The sequence below is a fragment of the Lampris incognitus genome, unplaced genomic scaffold (assembly GCF_029633865.1).
Source record: "Lampris incognitus isolate fLamInc1 unplaced genomic scaffold, fLamInc1.hap2 scaffold_184, whole genome shotgun sequence".
Classification (NCBI taxonomy): domain Eukaryota; kingdom Metazoa; phylum Chordata; class Actinopteri; order Lampriformes; family Lampridae; genus Lampris; species Lampris incognitus.
In genome coordinates, this window is record NW_026611143.1 from 102,501 (window position 1) to 126,962 (window position 24,462).

The window sequence follows — 24,462 nt, forward strand, 5'->3', positions numbered from 1 at the left end:
CGCTCCACGTCCACAGGAATCGTGTAGTTTACACTATTATCACTATTATTACCCTTCTAATGCAACAAAAATGTGCATGTTTTTTCCAAAAATGTGACTTTTCTTTAGTGAAACAGAAACCCAAAGTGGGACTGAAGTTGGCTCAGGCAGGCAGGAGACAGGTGTTAATAAAAGGTTAATCCTTCCTTTCTCCTCGCCGTTCTGTTTTCTGCCCCCCAACCCCTTTGTGACAAGTTTAATTTTCACCATATATAACCTGAGGGATTTTCACCCAGGGTCAAATGAATTTCCTCCTTCTCCTACATTCTCTGACTCCATTACCTCCATTTCCATCTTTAAGTGGAAATTACACTCTCTCTCTCCCTCTCCCTCTCACTCTCCTTCATTTTGTCTCTTTTTGTTTCAGTGTTTCTCTGTATCTCTCCCTTTATCTTCCCCCATCTCTCTCCCTCTCTCTCTCTCAGCCATTATTTTATACCAAGCCAAATTACCCCCATCCGTTTGGACAGCAGACAGGTAAATTAGTCTACGAGGAATAATTCCTGCGCTGAGTTTCCTCACTCCTCTTCTAATGGAATTAGCCGAGATAAGGGCCAGAGGAATGGGCTGATTTAAACGGGCCGCCACACCAGTCCATACCAAAGGCCGTTTTAACGGAGTGATTTGTCTACTTCCTAATGGCCACGTTGGTGGACATGCGGAGAATGATGTAGAGACCTCCGGTCACCCGGAGAGACTCCGCCCACCGCCCTGCTGCGGCTCTGAAACGTGCCCATTATCGTCCATATAATGGCTTTGTGAGCCTTGCTCAGGGTCTCGTCATAACGGCTGGTCCTTTGACCTCATCATGGTGGGCAGAAACTGGACTTTCCTCTGACGGTGTGGGCTGATCTGCTGCTCAGTAGTCACGGTGAAGCGTCAGGCTGGAAACACTTGTAGTGCAGTGGATACATGTGGAGTCGCCAACCGCTTCTTTTCACCTGACAGTGAGGAGTTTCGCCAGGGGGATTTAGCGCGTGGGAGGATCACGCTGGGGGGAATACCCCCCCCCCAACAGGTGCCCTGACCGACCAGAGGAGGCGCTAGTGCAGCGACCAGGACACATACCCACATCCGGCTTCCCACCCGCAGACACGGCCGATTGTGTCTATGGGGACGCCTGACCAAGCCGGAGGTAACACGGGGATTCGAACCGGTGATCCCCGTGTTGGTAGGCAACGGAGTAAACCGCTACGCTACCCGGACGCCCCGCATGTTTGATAAAGTTAAGCTACCAGTCAAACAGGGGTCCAAAAAGTACCTTTATTGATTCAGATGCTAAAACAACTTTTGAGCTAGTTTATTTAGGTCAGCGTCATGGAGTGGTTGGCATCCATCCATGCATTGCACTGGTCTCTCTCTCTCTCTCTCTCTCTCTCTCTCTCTCTCTCTCTCTCTCTCTCTCTCTCTCTCTCTCGCAGACATGCACACCCGTTACACCTATGGACCACATAGGGTACATCCACACGGATGATTCTGAAAACACCATCTCCATGGTGGAAACCGGTAGGAGGTTTTCCTGGTACGCTGGTCTTTGCCGGTCGTTTGCCAAGTAAACACTGCAGTCTCCTCTCCGTTCATGCACACGCGGCTCAGCGTGAGCTGGCAGAGTTTTAACCCGAGATTACGTGACAATCACACGTCAGCGTTCTTCCGCAAAGCTCAGCGTTCACCGTCCACGCCACAGCGCCAGACTGCCGTTCTCAACTCTCTCCACGTCACCGAGCGTTTCCGAAAAGCTCCGTTTCCGAACAAACCGCCGGCTTAGTGTGAACGGAACGAGAGACTGGAGAGAAAAGGATGCGTTTTAGAACTGATCCTTCAGAGAGCATCCAGACTAACAAAGGAATCAGAAAGCACATCGCTCCGTCTTGCTTTGTCTCCTCTCCTGAAGGTCTGCGTGTCAAACTTTTCCTAAACAGCGGGACACTCGCCAGAGGGAACAGAAAACCTTCTGTTGGTTTTTGCCTCTGAACAACATTGTCAGGTGTAGCCGTGGCGGTGTGAACGTAGTCGGCCCACATGGAGTCCCTGTGTGTTTGGACTGAGGGAGGAAACCCAGGTGAAACTGGGCCCAGCATGTAGAGGATCCACCCTCGGACTGGAATGAGACAGTGCTGACGGAGCACCAAGGTCCAAGGTTGCTGGTGTCCTCTCCCATAGGAGAACCTTGTCTTGGACCAGACGACTTAACTACGTCAGACAGACATCCGCCCATTATCCAAGCCGCTTATCCCAACTGGGGTGGCCGGGATGCTGGCGCAGCAAGGCAAAGGAGAGGTGGTGCTGTGCTCCATCCACAGCTCTCCTCCTGATGCCAACCCATCCACTTGGACTTCAGCTCGTGTTAGGATCATTCTAGATTACATGAACCATCATTCTCTTTTAAATGACATAACTCGGGGTGTCCGGGTGGCGTGGCGGTCTATTCCATTGCTTACCAACACGGGGATCGCTGGTTCGAATCCCCATGTTACCTCCGCTTGCTCGGGCGTCCCTACAGACACAATCGGCCGTGTCTGCGGGTGGGAAGCCGGATGTGGGTATGTGTCCTGGTCGCTGCACTAGCGCCTCCTCTGTTCGGTCAGTTGGGGCGCCTGTTTGGGGGAACTGGGGGGAATAGCGTGACCCTCCCACGCGCTATCTCCCCCTGGTGAAACTCCTCACTGTCAGGTGAAAAGCAGCGGCTGGTGACTCCACATGCATGGGAGGAGGCATGTGGTAGTCTGCAGCCCTCCCCGGATCGGCAGAGGGGGTGGAGCAGTGACAGGGACGGCTCAGAAGGGTGGGGTAATTGGCCAAGTACAATTGGAGAGAAAAAGGGAAAAAAAATTTTAAAAAATTAACCATAACCTGGATTGTGTGTGTCTGTGTGTGTGCGTGTGTGTGTGTGTGTGTGTGTGTGTGTGTGTGTGTGTGTGTGTGTGTGTGTGGCGCTCCCCTCCAGATGCCAGGACGAGTGCCCGCTGGGCTCCTACGGGCCCCAGTGCGCCCACAAGTGTGACTGTCAGAACGGGGCCAAGTGTTACCACATAAACGGGGCGTGCCTGTGCGACGAAGGCTTCAAGGGTCCCAGCTGCCAGGACCGGTTCTGCCCCACCGGGCTCTACGGACTCATCTGTGACAAGTACTGCCCCTGCAATGCCTCCAACACACTCAGGTAGAGCCCTGCAGGAGGATCACACACTATTAAATGTTGTTCTATGATGGAGCCTCCGATGCCGGGAGTCATCTGGTCTGAAAAGTGGCTTCACTCTGGTGACCTTACGTTGAGTAGTGTTGCACGGTGACCAGGAGAAAAGCTCTGTGTGCAGTTATCTTTTGTAACAACTCATTCATTCATTCATCATCATCATTCATCTCATCATCAGCCGCCTCTCCGGGGTCGGGTCGCGGTGGCAGCAAGCTAAGTAGGCCACTCCAGACCTCCCTCTCCCCAGCAACGCCCTCCAGCTCCTCCTGGGGGATCCCAAGGCGTTCCCAGGCCAGACTGGACATGTAGTCCCTCCAGTGAGTTCTGGGTCTACCCCGGGGTCTCCTCCCAGTTGGCCATGCCTGGTAAACCTCCAAAGGAAGGCCTCCAGGAGGCCTCCTGATCAGATGCCTGAACCACCTCAACTGGCTCCTTTTGACGCGAAGGAGCAGCGGCTCTACTCCAAACTCCTTCCGGATGTCCGAGCTCCTCACCCTGTCTCTAAGGCTGAACCCAGACACCCTACGGAGGAAACTCATTTCAGCCGCTTGTATCCACCATCTCACCCTTTCGGTCACTACCCAAAGCTCATGACCATAGGTGAGGGGTGGAACCAAGACTGAGGGACAATGTAGTACGGCCGATCCACCTGACCTACATGGTCTTTGGACTGTGGGACGAAACCGGAGCCCCCGGAGGAAACCCACGCAGACACGGGGAGAACATGCAAACTCCACACAGAGGACGACCCGGGACGACCCCAAAGGTCAGACTACCCCGGGGCTCGAACCCAGGACCTTCTTGCTGTGAGGCGACCGCGCTACCCACTGCGCCACCGTGCTGCCGTTTTTAGTACTAACTCAGTCTTGCTCTATGCTATGACCAGAGCCTGGTACCTCATTATTTATACATTAGCCACCGGAGTCGGTGGGATGATCTTAACCTGAGAGCGACGTGTACTTCTTCATGAGACTGATGATCCAGCAGGAAAACCTTGGTGTCTGGAGTCCACTGTGAGTCATTCAGCCAGAACAGAACAGAGACGGAGAGTCCGGCCTTCATCCTCGAAACTCTGTCTGGTAGCTAGAGCTGCTGAGTGCTTCGTTACTCGGGGACAGAAATAACCCACTGGAAATAAATGAGCCTCAAAAAGAGGTCTTTTATGTTTTGGTGGAGGAGAAGGTTCCCTCAACACACACACACACACACGCACTTACCAGTTTGTGAAACAGGTTACCAGTTTGAATGAAACAGGTTACCGGTGAAATGTGTTACCAGTTTGTGAAATCATGGAATAAATTAACAGATTTGGATTTATTATTTATTTTTTTGCATTCTCCATCCTGGAGGTGTTTTTGACACCGATAAATCCACTGATCCTTCCGATCTCCCCTCCTAGCTGTCACCCTCTGTCAGGAGAGTGTACTTGTGCAGCCGGATGGGCGGGGCTGTACTGCAACGAGACCTGTCCGTCAGGTTACCATGGTGATGGCTGCGGGGAGCCTTGTGCCTGCGCCAATGGGGCCGACTGTGACGGTGTCACTGGAGCGTGTATGTGTGCACCAGGGTATACGGTGAGTACATGCACACACACATGCACATGCACACACATGCACACACATGCACACACATGCACGCACATGCACACACATGCACACACATGCACACACACATGCACATGCACACACATGCACACACATGCACGCACATGCACACACATGCACGCACACACACATGCACATGCACAATGAGAAACAATGGGAAAGTTTCCCACACAGCAGAATACAAGAACGGGGCACATCAGCTGCTGGACTGCCCTCATGATTAGCCGGTAGCACCGGTACCTCGCTCTGTGTTATTTCAGCTAGCTGTGGTTTCTTTTTGGGGCCCCCTCCCCTTTTCTCCCTAATTGTACCCGTCCAATTACCCCACTCTTCCGAGCCGTCCCGGTCGCTGCTCGACCTGCCGATCCAGGGAGGCCTGCAGACTACCACACGCCTCCTCCTACACATGTGGAGTCGCCAGCCGCTTCTTTTCACCTGACAGTGAGGAGTTTCGCCAGGGGGGGCGTAGCGTGTGGGAGGATCACACTATCCCCCCCAGTTCCCCCTCCCCCCCAAATAGGCGCCCCGACCGATCAGAGGAGGCGCTAGTGCAGCGGCCAGGACACACACCCACACCCGGCTTCCCACCCGCAGACACGGCCAGTTGTGTCTGTAGAGACGCCCAGCCAAGCCGGAGGTAACACGGGGATTCGAACCGGTGATCCCCATGTTGGGAGGCAACGCAATAGACTGCTACACTCCCCAGACGCCCCTCTAGCTGTGGTTTCGAACACAGGACTTGGAGAGATGAAATACCAGGCTTGTCAAAACCAGTTCCACTTTAGAAGGAAAAGAAAACTTATAATGTTTGAGGAGACCTGTCAATAATCATTATGAGTGTGAGATGAGAGAATATGAACTTGCAGAACTAGAACAGTCAGACAACATAAGCATTCAGACGTACGCAGACTGGAAAAACTCAATTACTCAAAAATAACCATTAATGCTTTGTGCACATGAAACATAGAGAATAATGTAGACTCCCTCGTTTGACCACTTACACTCGCTCTCTCTCTCTGTCTCTGTCTCTCTCTCTCTCTCTCTCTCTCTCTCTCTCTCTCTCTCTCTCTCTCTCTCTCTCTCTCTCTCTCTCTCTCTCTCTCTCTCTCTCTCTCTCTCTCCCTCTTATTAAAAATCTGGTTTGTGACAGAGGACTGCAGGCCATATTTAACTTGTCCCTGTCATTGTGTGTGGTTCCACTGGGTTTTAAGAAAACCACCATTGTGCCTGTACCTAAGAGAACCCCTGTCTCCTACCTTAATGACCTGTTGCTTTGACCTTCTGTTATTATGAAGTGTCTGGAAAGATTGGTTATATCATCATATATATAAAATGTAACATTCCTGTTACTCTTGACCCATTACAGTTTGCCTTCTGTTCCAACAGATCTGTAGATGACGCTGTCTCACTTGGTCCGCATACTGCTCTAGTACACCTTGGAAAGAAACATACCCATGTCAGAATGTTGTTTATTGATTACAACTCTGTTTTTAATATATGGATGTACCACCCAAACTGGTGTTGAAACTCAGAGGTCTTGGTCTGGGCAGCTCGCTCTATAATTGGCTAGTTAATTTCCCAACAGGAAGGCCCAGACTGTGAGAATAGGTAAAACATACTCATCTACACCAGTTCTTATGACCGGTGCACCTCAGGGCTCCTGTCTCGGGCCCCTATTATAGTCTGTTTACACACGACTGTGTAATCAAATGTGACAACAGCGTCATTAAATTCACAGATGACACCACAGTGATTGGGACTAATAAGTGACAGTGATGAGAGGGCGTCTATGGGAAGTGAAAGATTTAACCGTATGATGCCATGATAAAAACCTCTCTAAATGTCAGTAAGACAAAGGAAATCATTGTTGACTTTAGAAAGATCAGAGGAAGTCACATTCCTTTTTCCATCAATGGTTCATCTGTTAACATTGTGGACAAGTTTAGATTTTTCGGTTTACACATCACAGACACCCTCACACAGACACCTTCACATGGTCTGTCGACGCCAGCTGAATCCTCAAGAAGGCACAGCAGAGACTGTATTTTCTGAGGTATCATAAGGGTATTGGTATGAGTACCAAAAATCTTATGAACTTTTATTATTGCAGTACCATCGAAAATGTCTTGACAGGCTGTATCGCTGTGTGGCTTTGCAGGCTGACTGCTCAGAACTGCAGACTGCTTCAAAGACGGTTGAATCGGTTCATCTGGATACGAAGTTTGATGACAGATACGTTTCATCACTCAACTAAGTGACCTCTTCGGTCTAAACTGACTGCAGGTATCCCACCCTTATAAACAATACAGTTGCATAACGACTGAAACCAATGACCAGTTTCATATGCAAATATGACCATTAACTAGAGTTTCAATGGCCATGTGTACTATTCACAGAGGGTGTTTTTCTTATGATATTAAGTCTCTCTTCGTGGATTACTTTTGATGAATAGTACACAACGGTGGGGGATACCTGCAGTCAGTTTAGACTGAAGATGTCACTTAGATGAGTGATGAAACCTATTTGTCAATTATCCGGATGAACTGATTCAGCCTTCTTTGATTTTCTTACCTGGATTATTGAGCGGGCATCAAGATGCTACAAAGACTGTAAAGACAGCAGCAGAAAGCATCGGCACGGAACTACCACAACTTCCTAATATTTGCACCACTCGCTGCCAAATGAAAGCCCAAAACATCATTAAGGATACCATCTAAAAATCACCGCCGGAGCATCAAACCACACACCACCCGTCTCGGTAGCTGTTTCTTTCACAGGCAGTCAGGTTGCTGAACAGCTGACATACCCATATGCACCTCACATTGTTGCATTATCATGTACTGTATATTGTGTGTATAATGTATAAATTCGTTGGCTACATAGTCCATGTAGGTCTGTAGTGTTGTCTTTTTTTGGGGGGGGGGGGTTGTGTCGCTATGTTAAGGCAGAGAGCCATATGATAATAATGGTTTCATGCCAAGAATGAGCAGCACAGATGTGATGTTTGCTTTGGCAATGTTGATGGAGAAGTGTAGAGGAGGCCAGAAGGAGGTACATTGTGTCTTTGTGGATTAAGAGAAAGCATACGACAGGGTGCCGAGAGAGGAGGTGTGATATGGTTTGAGGAAGTCAGGAGTTGCAGAGAAGTATGTAGGAGTGGTGCAGGATATTTATGAGGGATGTGGGACAGTGGTGAGGTGTGCGGTTGGAATGACAGATGGGTTCTTGTTTGAAATGGTGATGGACAGGTGGACGGACAAGATCAGACAGGAGTCTCCGGGGACTATGATGTTTGTGGATTACATTGTGATCTGTAGCGAGAGTAGGGTGCAGGTGGAGGAGAGCCTGGAGAGGTGGAGGTATGCACTGGAGAGAAGAGGAATGAAAGTCAGTAGGAGCGAGACAGAATACCTATGTGTGAATGAGAGGGAGGACAGTGGAATGGTGAGGATGCAAGGAGGAGAGTTGATGAAGGTGTATGAGTTTAAATACTTGGGGGTCAACTGTCCAAAGTAACGGGAAGTGCAGTAGAGAGGTGAAGAAGAGAGTGCAGGCAGGGTGGAGTGGGTGGAGAAGAGTGTCAGGAGTGATTTGTGACAGAAGGGTACCAGCAAGAGTTAAAGGGAAGGTTTACAAGATGGTAGTGAGACCAGCTATGTTATATGGTTTGGAGACAGTGGCACTGATGAAAAGACAGGAGGTGGAGGTGGAGGTGGCAGAGATGAAGATGATAAGATTTTCACTGGGAGTGATGAAGAAGGACAGGATTAGGAACGAGTATATTAGAGGGACAGCTCAGGTTGGACGGTTTGGAGACAAAGCAAGAGAGGCAAGATGGAGATGGTGTGGACATGTGTGGAGGAGAGATGCTGGGTATATTGGGAGAAGGATGCTGAATATGGAGCTGCCAGGGAAGAGGAGAAGAGGAAGGCCAAAGAGGAGGTTTATGGATGTGGTGAGGGAGGACATGCAGGTGGCTGGTGTGACAGAGGAAGATGCAGAGGACAGGAAGAGATGGAAACGGACGATCCGCTGTGGCGCCCCCTAACGGGAGCAGCCGAAAGTAGTAGTAGTAGTAGAAGACATATGACAGTAAAGTTGAACTTGAACATCGAGAACACAGACCATCCAACTCTGCACTGTTACAATCATGTGTCATCCAAACGATGTAGACGCTAAACCATGAAGTGAGTTTTGTACGACTAGTGGGCTGAAACTGTTGAGTTGATGGGAGGCTGCTGCAGATGTACTGATGTAGGTCAGTGCAACCTCACCATCCACTGCTGTTTGTGTGTGTGTGTGTGGGGGGGGGGGTGGAAGAATGGCCGATAACTCTGTGTTAGGACAGATGTCAGACATGTCTCAGACTGTCAGCCATTTTGTCTCTGATCTGTTACCGCGGTGACAAAAAAGAATTCATGGGAATTTATTTTATCCAAAGTCCAAGCTGTGATTTAATCTAAGTCAGACTTTATTTAATCAATCGGTCAGTCAATCAATCAATCAATCCAGATATGACACTTTAGCTCCCCATGTTTTTTATTGTTGTATGAATGTTTTTCATTGTATTATATAATTTGTTCTGGATGTTCAGGAATCAGGAACATTTATTTGTCGTTTCATTCATGTACTTGCATACATTAAATGTATGCAAATGTATTAAATGTATGCATTATATCCAAACTACAAAAAAAAACAACCCTACAAACACACATACTATATGCAACATAGCCACAAAAAAAATAAAAAAAATCACTGTCCAAGAGGTCGAACACCAGCCAGGATGACCGTCAGAACCGCCGTCCACATGGGCTAGCAGTTAGCTTAGCCTGCCTTGCTTCCACATCCTGTCAGACCGCCCTCGGTGTTTCCTCCTCGGGCACTGCTCCAGGCAAGGCCGTGGTCCTTGGGCCCACAGGATGCAGCAGACCAAGCTCCTCCAGCCGATCCAGCGCCTGCTCTCCCAGCCATTAGACGAAGACACAAACCCAGACATGGACAAAAACCCTGCATGGACAGCACTGGGTGAGGCCACCGCAAAATTTACATTCACGCCGCCATCTTCCCACAAAAACGTGAGTTCGTGCCGCCATCTTCCCACATGGGAAGCGGAATGTTCATACAGATACCGTCATAGCTGTAGAGACAGCAATACTATACATAGTTTAATGCAATGTTTCCCAACCCAGTCCTCACGGAACCCCTATCCTGCAGATTCTCATTGTAACCCTGCATAGGTAGCCCTGCTTGTACTCACTCAACCAATCATCTCACAGCACTTAATTATGCAAGGTGTGCAACATCTGAATAACTACAAACAGGTACCTATTCAGGGCTGCAAAGAAAATCTGCAGGATAGGGGGGTTCCTTGAGGACTGGGTTGGGAAACACTGGTTTAATGGACTAATAATTAATGTAGTCTCAAAAGTCTTTAATTTGCTTGACGATATTTACATTTATTCATTTATTTCAAGAGGGACCAAACATAATAAGAAATGTTATAGAAGCATGATAGTTTTTAAAAAATTATATATATATATATATATATATATATATATATATACACACACACACACATATATATATATATATATATATATATATATATATATATATATATATTTAAATGTTCATTTAAATGTTCATTTAGTGAGATCAGAATGCCTTTTTTTTAAAAACATTTAACCTTAAAACCAACAGACGGGCAGAGGCAAGGGTGGCATGGTAAATGTAAAATGGCGTTACACATTTTATTTTCCCATCTTTGTGGAGAGACAGATGAAATATTCAGTTGCTGGATGAGGGGAGCGGAACGCTCGAGCTGCTCCTAGTGAGCCAAATAATGATAAAATAAAATACACTTTCCTGTAAAATAAGGATATTGAAGGGCCTGGTCGGCAATATGGCAATATGTGATAAAATCCAAGTGTGTGGTGGTATATGAGAAACTCTGATAAGACAAAGCACCGAATTATCTCAGTGCAAGCTTTTCTTTTCTTTTTTCTTTTTTGCTGTGAATTTCAACCAGAAATCTTTATTTCCAATTAAAATGTCCATTTTTGTTGGAGTGAAAAGATGGGGAATTGTTTCGCCGCTGAGCTCTTTCTGTGTGCACTGCCCAAATGTCCCTGCAGCTTTTGACCCGGCTCGTCTCTTGCTCCTCTCATCTTAAAATCCTCAAATGAAAGATAAAAATGAGACTGGATCATTACCGGGCACCCAGTTTATACCAAAAAGGACAACTTGTAGGACTTGTCTTTTTCAGAGCCGGGGGTTTTTTTTCTTCCCAAGTTTCTAAACTCAGGAGTTTATTAAGAAAGTAAATATTTCATTCATTTTCCGGCGCTCTCACAAGGCTCCTTTCTTCTCCTGCCTTTATGCATTTGGCTGGCTTTATTAATATTAGATTAGCAGTAATTTAAAGGCAGCAGGTTGGGAGCCACCAGCTTTAATTAGACCGGCCTGTCGGCGGGCCAAGGGCTGTGATCAGTGTGGGATGAAGTGGAGGTTAGCTGGCTAAAGCAGCGGGCCGGCATCGCCGCGGAGACGTGGGACGTTCTGCTAATGTCAAGCCGTCTGTCTGGACGAGGCCTTCGTTGATTGATTTAGAGCCAGTCTGCTGTTGCTCTGTGGGGGCGCTGTCGTTGACGTCGGCCTCCTTCCGTCACGGTGTTTATGCTTCGGTACACCACCTCCATCGTTACATGTGATACCATGTTGTGTTTAAAACGAACTGACCGGGGAGATGTGGAAGGAAATATGGACGGAGATATGGAAGGAGATATAGACAGAAATATGGAAGGAGATATGGAAGGAAATATGGAAGGAGATACGGAAGGAGATATGCAAGGAAATATGGATGGAGATATGGAAGGAAATATGGAAGGAGATACGGAAGGAGATATGCAAGGAAATATGCAAGGAGATATGGATGGAAATATGGAAGGAAATATGGAAGGAAATATGGAAGGAGATATGGATGGAAATATGGAAGGAGATACGGAAGGCGATATGAACAGAGATATGGAAGGAAAGATGGAAGGAGATATGGAAGGAGATATGGATGGAAATATGGAAGGAATATGGAAGGAGATATGCAAGGAGATATGGAAGGAGATATGGAAGGAGATATGGAAGCAGGTATGGAAGGAAATATGGAAGGAGATATGGATGGAAATATGGAAGGAGATATGGAAGGAGATATGAACAGAGATATGGAAGGAAATATGGAAGCAGGTATGGAAGGAAATATGGAAGGAGATATGGATGGAAATATGGAAGGAAATATGCAAGGAGATGTGGGCGGAAATATGGAAGGAGATATGGAAGGAGTTATAGAAGGAGTTATAGAAGGACATAGGGATGGAAATATGGAAGGGGATATGGAAGGCGATATGGACTGAGATATGGAAAGAGATATGGATGGAGATATGGATGGAAATATGGAAGGAGATGTGGAAGGAAATATGGAAGGAGTTATAGAAGGAGATGTGGAAGGAGTTATAGAAGGAGTTATAGAAGGAGATAGGGATGGAAATATGGAAGGAGATACGGACTGAGATATGGAAAGAGATATGGATGGAGATATGGAAGGAAATATGGAAGGAGATGTGGAGGTGAAGTCATTTGTGGATGAGGTTATGTAGGCCAGATGTGCTCATTAAGAGGAACGAAGGCTTTTGACGGTGGAAGGAAAAGAAGACGTTTCATTCAACTTTGTGTCTGGAGGGTTTCTGATCTGGGAGCTGACTGCAGGATTCATAAATCATCAATGGGTTGTCTTAGATAATATCGTGTTCATTTAGGCTTTTTATGTACCTTTTCATAGGGTATATGCAACTAACTCAGGATTCCCTGAGTGGCTCTCTCCAGTATTATAATCTCTATGTAGTACCAATTTATTGTCGTGTGTTCTGTTTGAGGAATGTATGTCATCTCACCTGGCTGATAGCAACAGATTCAGAAGCTGATCCGGAATTTGATTCAACCATTTATGTGCAAGAAGCGAACAGATTCAGGTATCATTAGAAGTAAAAGTTAGCTTGAGACTAACAACCGTGCACAACATGCTTGGCCCATTTCTTTTCCAGAAATCAGGAACACTTTATTTATTGATTATGAAATGCCATTTCCCCAGCCCACAGCAGTGCAGCACAAAGACAACAACACATCCAAAAACCAAAAGAACTACAAGAACACATATCCAAACTAACACATATATCCAAACTTTAAAAAAGAAGAGAAAAAAAATCACAGTCCAAGGTCATGAACGCCAGCCAGGATGACTGTCAGAACTGCTGGTCTGCACGAGCTAGCAGTTCGCTTAGCCTACCCCTCTTCCACGTCCTGTCAGACCGCCATCGGTGTTTCCTCTTCGGGCGCAACTCCAGGCAGGAGCTGTGGTCTTTGGGCCCACCAGATGAAGCAGACCAAGCTCTCCCAACCAGACACCCTCGACACACCTCCCCGCACTCCATACAATGACACCAAAAACACCACAGTCAACGCCAAGTGAGGCCACCGCCGACCACCTTTGATGTTATCGTAACTGCTGGTCTGCATGGGCTAGCAGTTAGCTTAGCCTCCTCCGCTTCCGCATCCTGTCAAGACAGCCCTCGGTGTTACCTCCTCGGGCCCAGCTCCAGGCAAGGCCGTGGTCTCTGGGCCCACAGGATGCAGCAGACCAAGCTCTCCCAGCTGGTCCAGCGCCAGCTCTCCCAGCCATCAAACGAAGACAAAACTTAGACACTGCATGGATGGTACTGGGTGAGGCTGCCGCAAATGTGAATTCGCACCACCATCTTCCCACACCGGTACTGGGTGCTCTCTATACTACCTCTCTTGGCTCAGTTATTTCTACAAATGGCTTTTCCCACCATTTCTACGCCAACGCTCGACTCTTCTTTTTCGTTCCGCCAGATGACTTGAGGTGTCAGCGAGGGTTGCTGTTTATCTCACTGATATACCTGCTTCAATGAGGGACTGACACCTCCACCTCAGTTCGTCCAAGACAGACCTCCTTTTCATTCTTGCGAGCCCCTCCGTCCTCAGAGATGCATTGATCAGTCTCGGTACATTGATAATCAAGTCCTCCAGTACTGTGAGGAACCTTGTGAAGACTGACAATAGACTGTCATTCTCTGACCACATGACGGCCTTCTTCCGTTCCTTTGCTTTGCTTTGTGTAACATCTGCAATATCACGTCGTGCCTATCAGAACATTCTACCCGGCTACTGTTCCAGACACTAATGATCTCTCAGTTAGACTACTGTAATGTACTCTGTCTGGTCTCCCAGTCTGTGTAATCCAATCGCTGTAAAGAATCCAGAATGATGCTATGTGTTTGCTTTTCAACTTGACCAAATGTATGTCTCTCCTTCTCTTTGTGCCTTTACACTGCCTACCTGTTCAGGAATCAGGAACAGTTTATTGTCATTTCTTTCACGTACTTGCCTACACAAAAGAACAAAATTCCATTTCCCCCAGCCGACAGCAGTGTGACACAAAAGTCACATCCAAAATTTCTCAAAAACGACACCACCGAAGACATACAAAAACAGAGAGAGAAAAAAACAGTTAGCAACACAGTCCAAAAATTCCACTGTCCAGAGAATGAACGCCAGCCAGGATGACTGTCGGACTGGCAGTCTGTATGGGCTAGCAGTTAGCTTAGCCTGTCCCGCTTCCGGATCCTGTCAGACCGCCCTTGGTGTTTCCTCCTTGGGCACAGCTCCGGCAAGGCCGTGGTCCCTGGGCCCACTGGACGCACCAGACCAGGCTCTCCCAGCCAATCCAACGACAGCTCTCCCAGCCAGACACCTTCAATACACCTACCCGCACTCCACATGATGACATTAAAACACAGTCAACACAAGGCGAAGCCACTGCCAGACCGCCCCCGGTGTAGCAGTTAGCTTAGTCTGCCCCGCTTCCGCATCCTGTCAGACCACTCTTGGTGTTACCTCTTTGGACACAGCTCCAGGCAGGGCCGTGGTCACAGGATGCAGCAGACCAAGCTCTCCCAGCCGATCCAGTGCCAGCTCTCCCAGCTATCAAACAAAGACAAAACCTAGATGCAGACGTGGACAAAGACACTGCATGGATGGTACTGTGTGAGGCCGCAGCAACCGGGAATTCATGCCGCCATCTTCCCACACCGGAAGCAGAAATGTACACTACCGTTCAAAAGTTTGGGATCACCCAAACAATTTTGTGTTTTCCATGAAAAGTCACACTTATTCACCACCATATGTTGTGAAATGAATAGAAAATAGAGTCAAGACATTGACAAGGTTAGAAATAATGATTTGTATTTGAAATAAGATTTTTTTTACATCAAACTTTGCTTTCGTCAAAGAATCCTCCATTTGCAGCAATTACAGCATTGCAGACCTTTGGCATTCTAGCTGTTAATTTGTTGAGGTAATCTGGAGAAATTGCACCCCACGCTTCCAGAAGCAGCTCCCACAAGTTGGATTGGTTGGATGGGCACTTCTTTGAGCAGATTGAGTTTCTGGAGCATCACATTTGTGGGGTCAATTAAACGCTCAAAATGGCCAGAAAAAGAGAACTTTCATCTGAAACTCGACAGTCTATTCTTGTTCTTAGAAATGAAGGCTATTCCATGTGAGAAATTGCTAAGAAATTGAAGATTTCCTACACCGGTGTGTACTACTCCCTTCAGAGGACAGCACAAACAGGCTCTAACCAGAGTAGAAAAAGAAGTGGGAGGCCGCGTTGCACAACTGAGCAAGAGGATAAGTACATTAGAGTCTCTAGTTTGAGAAACAGACACCTCACAGGTCCCCAACTGGCATCTTCATTAAATAGTACCTGTTAGAGCCTGTTTGTGCTGTCCTTTGAAGGGAGTAGTACACACCGGTGTAGGAAATCTTCAATTTCTTAGCAATTTCTCGCATGGAATAGCCTTCATTTCTAAGAACAAGAATAGACTGTCGAGTCTCAGATGAAAGTTCTCTTTTTCTGGCCATTTTGAGCGTTTAATTGACCCCACAAATGTGATGCTCCAGAAACTCAATCTGCTCAAAGAAGTGCCCATCCAACCAATCCAACTTGTGGGAGCTGCTTCTGGAAGCGTAGGGTGCAATTTCTCCAGATTACCTCAACAAATTAACAGCTAGAATGCCAAAGGTCTGCAATGCTGTAATTGCTGCAAATGGAGGATTCTTTGACGAAAGCAAAGTTTGATGTAAAAAAAATCTTATTTCAAATACAAATCATTATTTCTAACCTTGTCAATGTCTTGACTCTATTTTCTATTCATTTCACAACATATGGTGGTGAATAAGTGTGACTTTTCATGGAAAACACAAAATTGTTTGGGTGATCCCAAACTTTTGAACGGTAGTGTATGTCTCGCCTTCTCTGACTCCCCGCTGCTGTGCACATAAAGTTTTAAGAACTTGCTGTGAACTGTACCTACTGACATGTAAACCCATAGTAACATGTAAACCCATAGTAACATGTAAACCCATGTAAACCGATAGATGTGGAGTCACCAGCCGCTTCTTTTCACCTGACAGTGAGGAGTTTCACCAGGGGGACGTAGTGCATGGGAGGATCACGCTTTCCCCCCCAGTTCCCCCTCCCCCCTGAACAGGCCCCCCCCCCAACTGACCAGAGGAGGCGCTAGTGCAGCGACTAGGACACATACCCACATCCGGCTTGTGCATCTACTTCGTACTCAGATTCTCTTACCACCTCTCCCTCAATGCTGTGATATGATCACTCTGTAGAGAAAGTAACACGTCTACTTCTTCATAGAGTACCAACTACTGTGATATAATTATTATGTAGAACATGTACTGCTACTACTACTACTTCTTCATAGACTACTATTGTGATATGAATGGTGTGTAGTGCTGTGGGATGCCAGTTGGTAGTGATGGGATTTATGAGGTGGTTGTGAACTCTCCTGTAAGTGACTGTGGACAGAAGCATCTGCTCAGCAAGTATGAGCGAGAGGCTGCTGCAGGATGCAGGAGTCCACAGTGGGTTCGCTCTGCTTCGTATGCTTGGTAGAAACAGAGTCAGCATGATGTGAGAAAAGGATTTTTTTTTAATTTGATTTTGATGTACTTTATCAATCTCTGTGAAGAAATTCCTCTCTGCATTTAACCCCTCCTAGCTAGGAGGGGTTCCCGCCGTTTCCCCGGGCGCTGCATCATTTCGTACTTAGCGCAAAAAAACAGGAAAAAAGACGAAATGATGGTGGGGGAAACCGGAGCACCCGGGGAAAAGCCACTGCAGACATGGGGAGAACATGCAAACTCCACACAGAGGACGACCTGGGATGACCCCCCAAAAGTTGGACTACCCCAGGACCTTCTTGCTGTGAGGCGCCAGCGCTAACCGCTGGGCCACCGTGCCGCCCAGTTGTATTTATATGTATTCATAGACTAATCTTTTTGTGTTGTGTGTGTGTGTGTTTGTGTGCTTGTGTGTGTCTGTGTGTGTCCATCAGGGTGACGACTGCTCTCTCAGCTGTCCCCCAGGCCTCTACGGATCAAACTGCAGCTCCACCTGCTCCTGCCAGAACTACTTCTCCTGCTCCCATGTTGATGGGGCCTGCTTCTGCAGAGAAGGTGCTCTGGTTTTCCCGTTGGTCTCTTACTGGTTTCCGTCCACCGCTGAACTCTCCCACACTCCTCTCCGTCTGTCTTGTTCCTGTTGACGAGAACCTTTGCGAAGCTCCAAAGAGCTTAGCTGTCAGTCAGCAAGTCCACATGTCAGTCAACAGGTCCAACAATCAGTTCACGGGTCTGGCTGTCAATCAGCATGCCCGCAGGTCTTCCTCCATTCAACCCTTTATTTCACTTGTTCCTGGAGCCTTCATGAGGAAGGGTTCAGGGTGACTACGAGGAGTTTTACTCGGAGAAGAGCTGCTTATGTTATCTGGGCCACTAAAGTGTTTGAGTTATAATAGTTTCGAGGTGTGACCAGTATCACCGGACTCCAGTCCAGCTCTTTAAAGAAACAGATGAAGGAAGGTATATTCATTCAGCATCAAATCCCGAGATGGCGGACTGGGAGGTCACACAGGGCACACGGGCCTGCTGGGAATTGATACCAGCGAGGTGTAGATAACTCCATTATTGTCGTGATCACTGTTATGATGATGATGATGATGAAGATGCTTAATAATTTAAAACAAATATCATGATAATTATTAACGTAGTTTATTCATAGCATACTGTAACGTGCATGGCCGCTAGCTGGCGGGTCTGACCCTCTAGTCGAGCGGTTAGCGATGCCTCCTGCGGTGCGGGCGATACGGGTTCGCGTCCCGGCCGCGGCAGTTCCTGTGGTTGTGTTGTCCCCCAAATTTGCTACAATACTTTCCATTAATAGAGTTTAAAAAGCACCGGGCAGTCATTGGTTCCGGTTGTTGTTCGGGACTGTTTACAATGGTTATTTGCAAAACGGAAAACACATATTGCTATCTAAATTTATTTCTGATTTTTCCCTTTTTTCTCCCAATTTAGTGGCCAATCGATCCCTATTTTAATTCAAACACCCACCCTCGTACTGCATGCGTTCGCCAACTGCATCTCTGCGGCCGGTAGTCTTGAAGGAGACGCCTCGCCACTTCCGTGACAAGGCGACTCCAGGCCGAACCACTATATTACCCCCGGCTTGGCTGGGCGTCCCTACAGACGTAATTGGCCGAGTCTGTGGGTGGGAAGCCGGATGTGGGTTTGTGTCCTGGTCGCTGCATTAGCGCCTCCTGTGGTCAGTCGGGGGCGCCTGTTCGGGACTGGGGGGAATAGCGTGATCCTCCCACGCGCTATGTCCCCCTGGTGAAACTCCTCACTGTCAGGTGAAAAGAAGCGGCTGGCGACTCCACATGTATGGGAGGAGGCACGTGGTAGTCTGCAGCCCTCCCCGGATCGGCAGAGGGGTTGGAGCTGAAAATAACCACTGAAACAGTCCAAACAGAAAGCGTTACAGAGGGGAAAAGATGCCGGAACATTCTACACCGCGGCGTCCACGTAATGAGCCACCGAATCACACTCATGCACTTTCCATTACGGAAGAAATGTGAAAGTGCTCCAAGTTAAAAGCAGTAAAAAAAAAAACAATTTTTTTTAAATAATGTGGCTTAAAATATTAACCTCTATTTTTTCTTCTGTTTTTGTTGTTTACTGACAAAGAGATCATTCTAGACTCTAGTAATAATGATAGTGTAAACTACTAATAAGACACGTTAGCCCCTAGCTAACGGGTCTGACCCTTTAGCCGAGCGGTTAGTGACGTCGCCTTGTGGTGCAGTACAACCCGTATCAAATCCCGCACCGGGCAAGAAAATAACCGGTTACATTGGTGGCAGCGGTGGGACCCGGAAGTGTGCAAATCCTCAGAAGTCTCTTCGGAGCGCGGGAAGAACAAAGCGCGAGGGCGCGCTTCCGGGGAGGGTGACGACTGTAAACTACTAATAAGACACGTTAGCCCCTAGCTAACGGGTCTAACCCTTTAGCCGAGCGGTTAGTGATGTCGCCTTGTGGTGCAGTACACCTCGTATCGAATCCCGCACCGGGCAAGAAAATAACCGGTTACAATAATGATGATGGTAATAATAATAATAGTAACAATAATAATGAAAGTAATAAGATTGTGTTTGTTTTGCGGGGCTGTTCCAGGCTGGCAGGGGTTGGACTGCTCCATTCCGTGCCCCAGTGGATTGTGGGGGCTGGGCTGTAACCTGACATGCCCGTGTCTTAACGAGGCAGCGTGTGACCCCGTTAACGGCACCTGTACCTGTTCTGCCGGCTGGAGAGGCGAATACTGTGACACGCCCTGTCCCGTGAGTCACCAATGAATACTGCTCATTACTTCACTCATTACTTCACTCATTACTTCAGTCATTACTTCGTTCACTTGGTGAGTCAGTCACTCATGCGTTCGCCTATTATCTCTTTTTGTGTTCATTATTTCATTCATTGATTTATTAGTTCACGCAGTCACTCACAACAAAACAAAACAAATTAACTATAATGACCACGGCGTTACCTTTATCAGCTTTGTGAGCACGTTCACATTAAAGTTCTTAAAGATGTCTTTAAATACCCGACAACAGGGTAGTATTTTTGGGGGGGGGATTTCCCCCCCTTTTCACCCCAATTGTGTCTCCGGCCAATTACCCCACCCTTCTGAGCCGTCCCGGTCGTTGCTCCGCCCCCTCTGCCGATCCGGGGAGGGCTGCAGACTACCACATGCCTCCTCCCATACATGTGGAGTCGCCAGCCGCTTCTTTTCACCTGACAGTGAGGAGTTTCACCAGGGGGACGTAGCACGTGGGAGGATCACGCTATTCCCCCCCCCAGTTCCCCCTCCCCCCGAACAGGCGCCCCGACCGACCAGAGGAGGCGCTAGTGCGGCGACCAGGACACATACCCACATCCGGCTTCTCACTCGCAGACATGGCCACTTGTGGCTGTAGGGACGCCCGACCAAGCTGGTGGTAACACGGGGATTCGAACCAGCGATCCCCGTGTTGGTAGGCGACAGAATTACAGTGGCGATTTAATGCATGGGCTTCCCTGATTCTGAAGCCCAGGGGCTCTGAATTTCAAAGGGCCCCCAGATGTCTATTAATAGTACCAGGGGGTATTACTAGTGTAGTGCACTACACTAGTAATACCCCCTCTGACCACAATGTGGATTGCAATGGCAGAGTAGCGCTGTTCTTCTGGTCGCCACGGGAAAAACGTCTCTGTCTGTATTTATGTAGGTCTGTCCTTCAATTCTCTCGACAGCCACTCATCTGAACAGCTTCACAACTGACACTGCACTTCCTTGGGTCCTCAGCAATACACCTGCCAAGTGTGAAGTCGATCGGATGAACGGTGGTCAAGAAAATCGAAGGATAGATAGACAGACTCCTCCATTTTAGTTAGATAATGATGATGATGATGATGATGATGATGATAATGATAATAACAACAATAACAATAAATTTTATTTGTACAGCGCTTTTCAAAATACAAAATTCAAAATATAGAATAAATAAATAAGCATGTGCTCGATCTCGAGTCCACATTTTGCAGAACTCGGTCTTGTCTGACTGGACGGCATAATGACTTGGACTTGGACTGTACTCGGACAGGGAGACTCGCACTACGTTTTCAAGACTGGTCGAGTACAAGACACTAAAAGCTTCTTTGTTGTTGTTGTTGTTGTTTCAAATGAATCTAAACTTCCCCCAAGGACATCAATCAAGAGCAATCTCATCTAATCTACTTTGTTTTTATTCATTAGTATCAATTTAGCTTTTTGGAGAAAATTGGAGTCAGAAACATTTCTTTCTTGGCGGAAGGGGAAAAGCCTAAATAAATATTGCAGTGGGCTGAAATGTTAACTTTAGTGCCGTGATAACAGACCACTACAGTTACAGTCCTGGTGCTGAACTGGACTCGCACCGTTCTGCTCTCAGTCTTTAACCCCACTGGTTGTGAGTTGGACTTTACCCCCTGCAGTCTCGGACTTGACTTGGACTCAGACCCTCTAAAGACTTGGGTGGTCTTGACTACAAGTCTCTTTAACCCCACTGGTTGTGAGTTGGACTTTACCCCTTGCAGTCTCGGACTTGACTTGGACTCAGACCCTCTAAAGACTTGGGTGGTCTTGACTACAAGTCTCTTTGACCCCACTGGTTGTGAGTTGGACTTGACCCCTTGCGGTCTCGGACTTGACTTGGACTCAGACCCTCTAAAGACTTGGGCGGTCTTGACTACAAGTCTCTTTGACCCCACTGGTTGTGAGTTGGACTTGACCCCTTGCGGTCTCGGACTTGACTTGGACTCAGACCCTCTAAAGACTTGGGTGGTCTTGAGTACAAGTCTCTTTGACCCCACTGGTTGTGAGTTGGACTTTACCCCTTGCAGTCTCGGACTTGACTTGGACTCAGACCCTCTAAAGACTTGGGCGGTCTTGACTACAAGTCTCTTTGACCCCACTGGTTGTGAATTGGACTTGACCCCTTGCGGTCTCGGACTTGACTTGGACTCAGACCCTCTAAAGACTTGGGCGGTCTTGACTACAAGTCTCTTTGACCCCACTGGTTGTGAGTTGGACTTTACCCCTTGCGGTCTTGGACTTGACTTGGACTCAGACCCTCTAAAGACTTGGGCGGTCTTGACTACAAGTCTCTTTGACCCCACTGGTTGTGAGTTGGACTTGACCCCTTGTGGTCTCGGACTTGACTTGGACTCAGACACTCTAAAGACTTGGGTGGTCTTGACTACAAGTCTCTTTGACCCCTCTGGTTGTGAGTTGGACTTTACCCCTTGCGGTCTCGGACTTGACTTGGACTCAGACCCTCTAAAGACTTGGGTGGTCTTGACTACAAGTCTCTTTGACCCCACTGGTTGTGAGTTGGACTTGACTCCTTGCGGTCTCGGACTTGACTTGGACTCAGACCCTCTAAAGACTTGGGTGGTCTTGACTACAAGTCTCTTTGACCCCACTGGTTGTGAGTTGGACTTTACGCCTTGCGGTCTCGGACTTGACTTGGAGTCAGACCCTCTAAAGACTTGGGTGGTCTTGACTACAAGTCTCTTTGACCCCACTGGTTGTGAGTTGGACTTGACCCCTTGCGGTCTCGGACTTGACTTGGACTCAGACCCTCTAAAGACTTGGGTGGTCTTGACTACAAGTCTCTTTGACCCCACTGGTTGTGAGTTGGACTTTACGCCTTGCGGTCGCGGACTTGACTTGGACTCAGACCCTCTAAAGACTTGGGTGGTCTTGACTACAAGTCTCTTTGACCCCACTGGTTGTGAGTTGGACTTGACCCCTTGCGGTCTCGGACTTGACTTGGAGTCAGACCCTCTAAAGACTTGGGTGGTCTTGACTACAAGTCTCTTTGACCCCACTGGTTATGAGTTGGACTTGACCCCTTGCGGTCTCGGACTTGACTTGGACTCAGACCCTCTAAAGACTTGGGTGGTCTTGACTACAAGTCTCTTTGACCCCACTGGTTGTGAGTTGGACTTGACCCCTTGCGGTCTCGGACTTGACTTGGACTCAGACCCTCTAAAGACTTGGGCGGTCTTGACTACAAGTCTCTTTGACCCCACTGGTTGTGAGTTGGACTTGACCCCTTGCGGTCTCGGACTTGACTTGGACTCAGACCCTCTAAAGACTTGGGTGGTCTTGACTACAAGTCTCTTTGACCCCACTGGTTGTGAGTTGGACTTTACCCCTTGCAGTCTCGGACTTGACTTGGACTCAGACCCTCTAAAGACTTGGGTGGTCTTGAGTACAAGTCTCTTTGACCCCACTGGTTGTGAGTTGGACTTTACCCCTTGCAGTCTCGGACTTGACTTGGACTCAGACCCTCTAAAGACTTGGGCGGTCTTGACTACAAGTCTCTTTGACCCCACTGGTTGTGAATTGGACTTGACCCCATGCGGTCTCGGACTTGACTTGGAGTCAGACCCTCTAAAGACTTGGGCGGTCTTGACTACAAGTCTCTTTGACCCCACTGGTTGTGAGTTGGACTTTACCCCTTGCGGTCTTGGACTTGACTTGGACTCAGACCCTCTAAAGACTTGGGCGGTCTTGACTACAAGTCTCTTTGACCCCACTGGTTGTGAGTTGGACTTGACCCCTTGTGGTCTCGGACTTGACTTGGACTCAGACACTCTAAAGACTTGGGTGGTCTTGACTACAAGTCTCTTTGACCCCTCTGGTTGTGAGTTGGACTTTACCCCTTGCGGTCTCGGACTTGACTTGGACTCAGACCCTCTAAAGACTTGGGTGGTCTTGACTACAAGTCTCTTTGACCCCACTGGTTGTGAGTTGGACTTGACCCCTTGCGGTCTCGGACTTGACTTGGACTCAGACCCTCTAAAGACTTGGGTGGTCTTGACTACAAGTCTCTTTGACCCCACTGGTTGTGAGTTGGACTTGACCCCTTGCGGTCTCGGACTTGACTTGGAGTCAGACCCTCTAAAGACTTGGGTGGTCTTGACTACAAGTGTCTTTGACCCCACTGGTTGTGAGTTGGACTTGACCCCTTGCGGTCTCGGACTTGACTTGGACTCAGACCCTCTAAAGACTTGGGTGGTCTTGACTACAAGTCTCTTTGACCCCACTGGTTGTGAGTTGGACTTGACCCCTTTCGGTCTCGGACTTGACTTGGACCCAGACCCTCTAAAGAGTTGGGCGGTCTTGACTACAAGTCTCTTTGACCCCACTGGTTGTGAGTTGGACTTTACCCCTTGCGGTCTCGGGCTTGACTTGGACTCAAACCCTCTAAAGACTTGGGTGGTCTTGACTACAAGTCTCTTTGACCCCACTGGTTGTGAGTTGGACTTGACCCCTTGCAGTCTCGGACTTGACTTGGACTCAGACCCTCTAAAGACTTGGGTGGTCTTGACTACAAGTCTCTTTGACCCCACTGGTTGTGAATTGGACTTGACCCCTTGCGGTCTCGGACTTGACTTGGAGTCAGACCCTCTAAAGACTTGGGCGGTCTTGACTACAAGTCTCTTTGACCCCACTGGTTGTGAGTTGGACTTTACCCCTTGCGGTCTTGGACTTGACTTGGACTCAGACCCTCTAAAGACTTGGGCGGTTTTGACTACAAGTCTCTTTGACCC

General features: G+C 47.9%; 1 protein-coding gene across 1 annotated transcript in view; it reads left to right on the forward strand.

Annotated features, from left to right (window-relative positions):
- Nucleotides 1–24,462, forward strand: part of LOC130132837 (multiple epidermal growth factor-like domains protein 11) — a gene marked incomplete at its 3' end in the record, with an annotated part of 104,816 nt that overhangs the window by 75,334 nt on the left and 5,020 nt on the right. The window contains exons 8-11 of the mRNA XM_056301857.1: nt 2,987–3,199; nt 4,632–4,806; nt 17,322–17,442; nt 19,498–19,661. Of these exons, the coding sequence (XP_056157832.1) occupies nt 2,987–3,199; nt 4,632–4,806; nt 17,322–17,442; nt 19,498–19,661 (673 nt within the window). The remainder of the gene's footprint in view (nt 1–2,986; nt 3,200–4,631; nt 4,807–17,321; nt 17,443–19,497; nt 19,662–24,462) is intronic.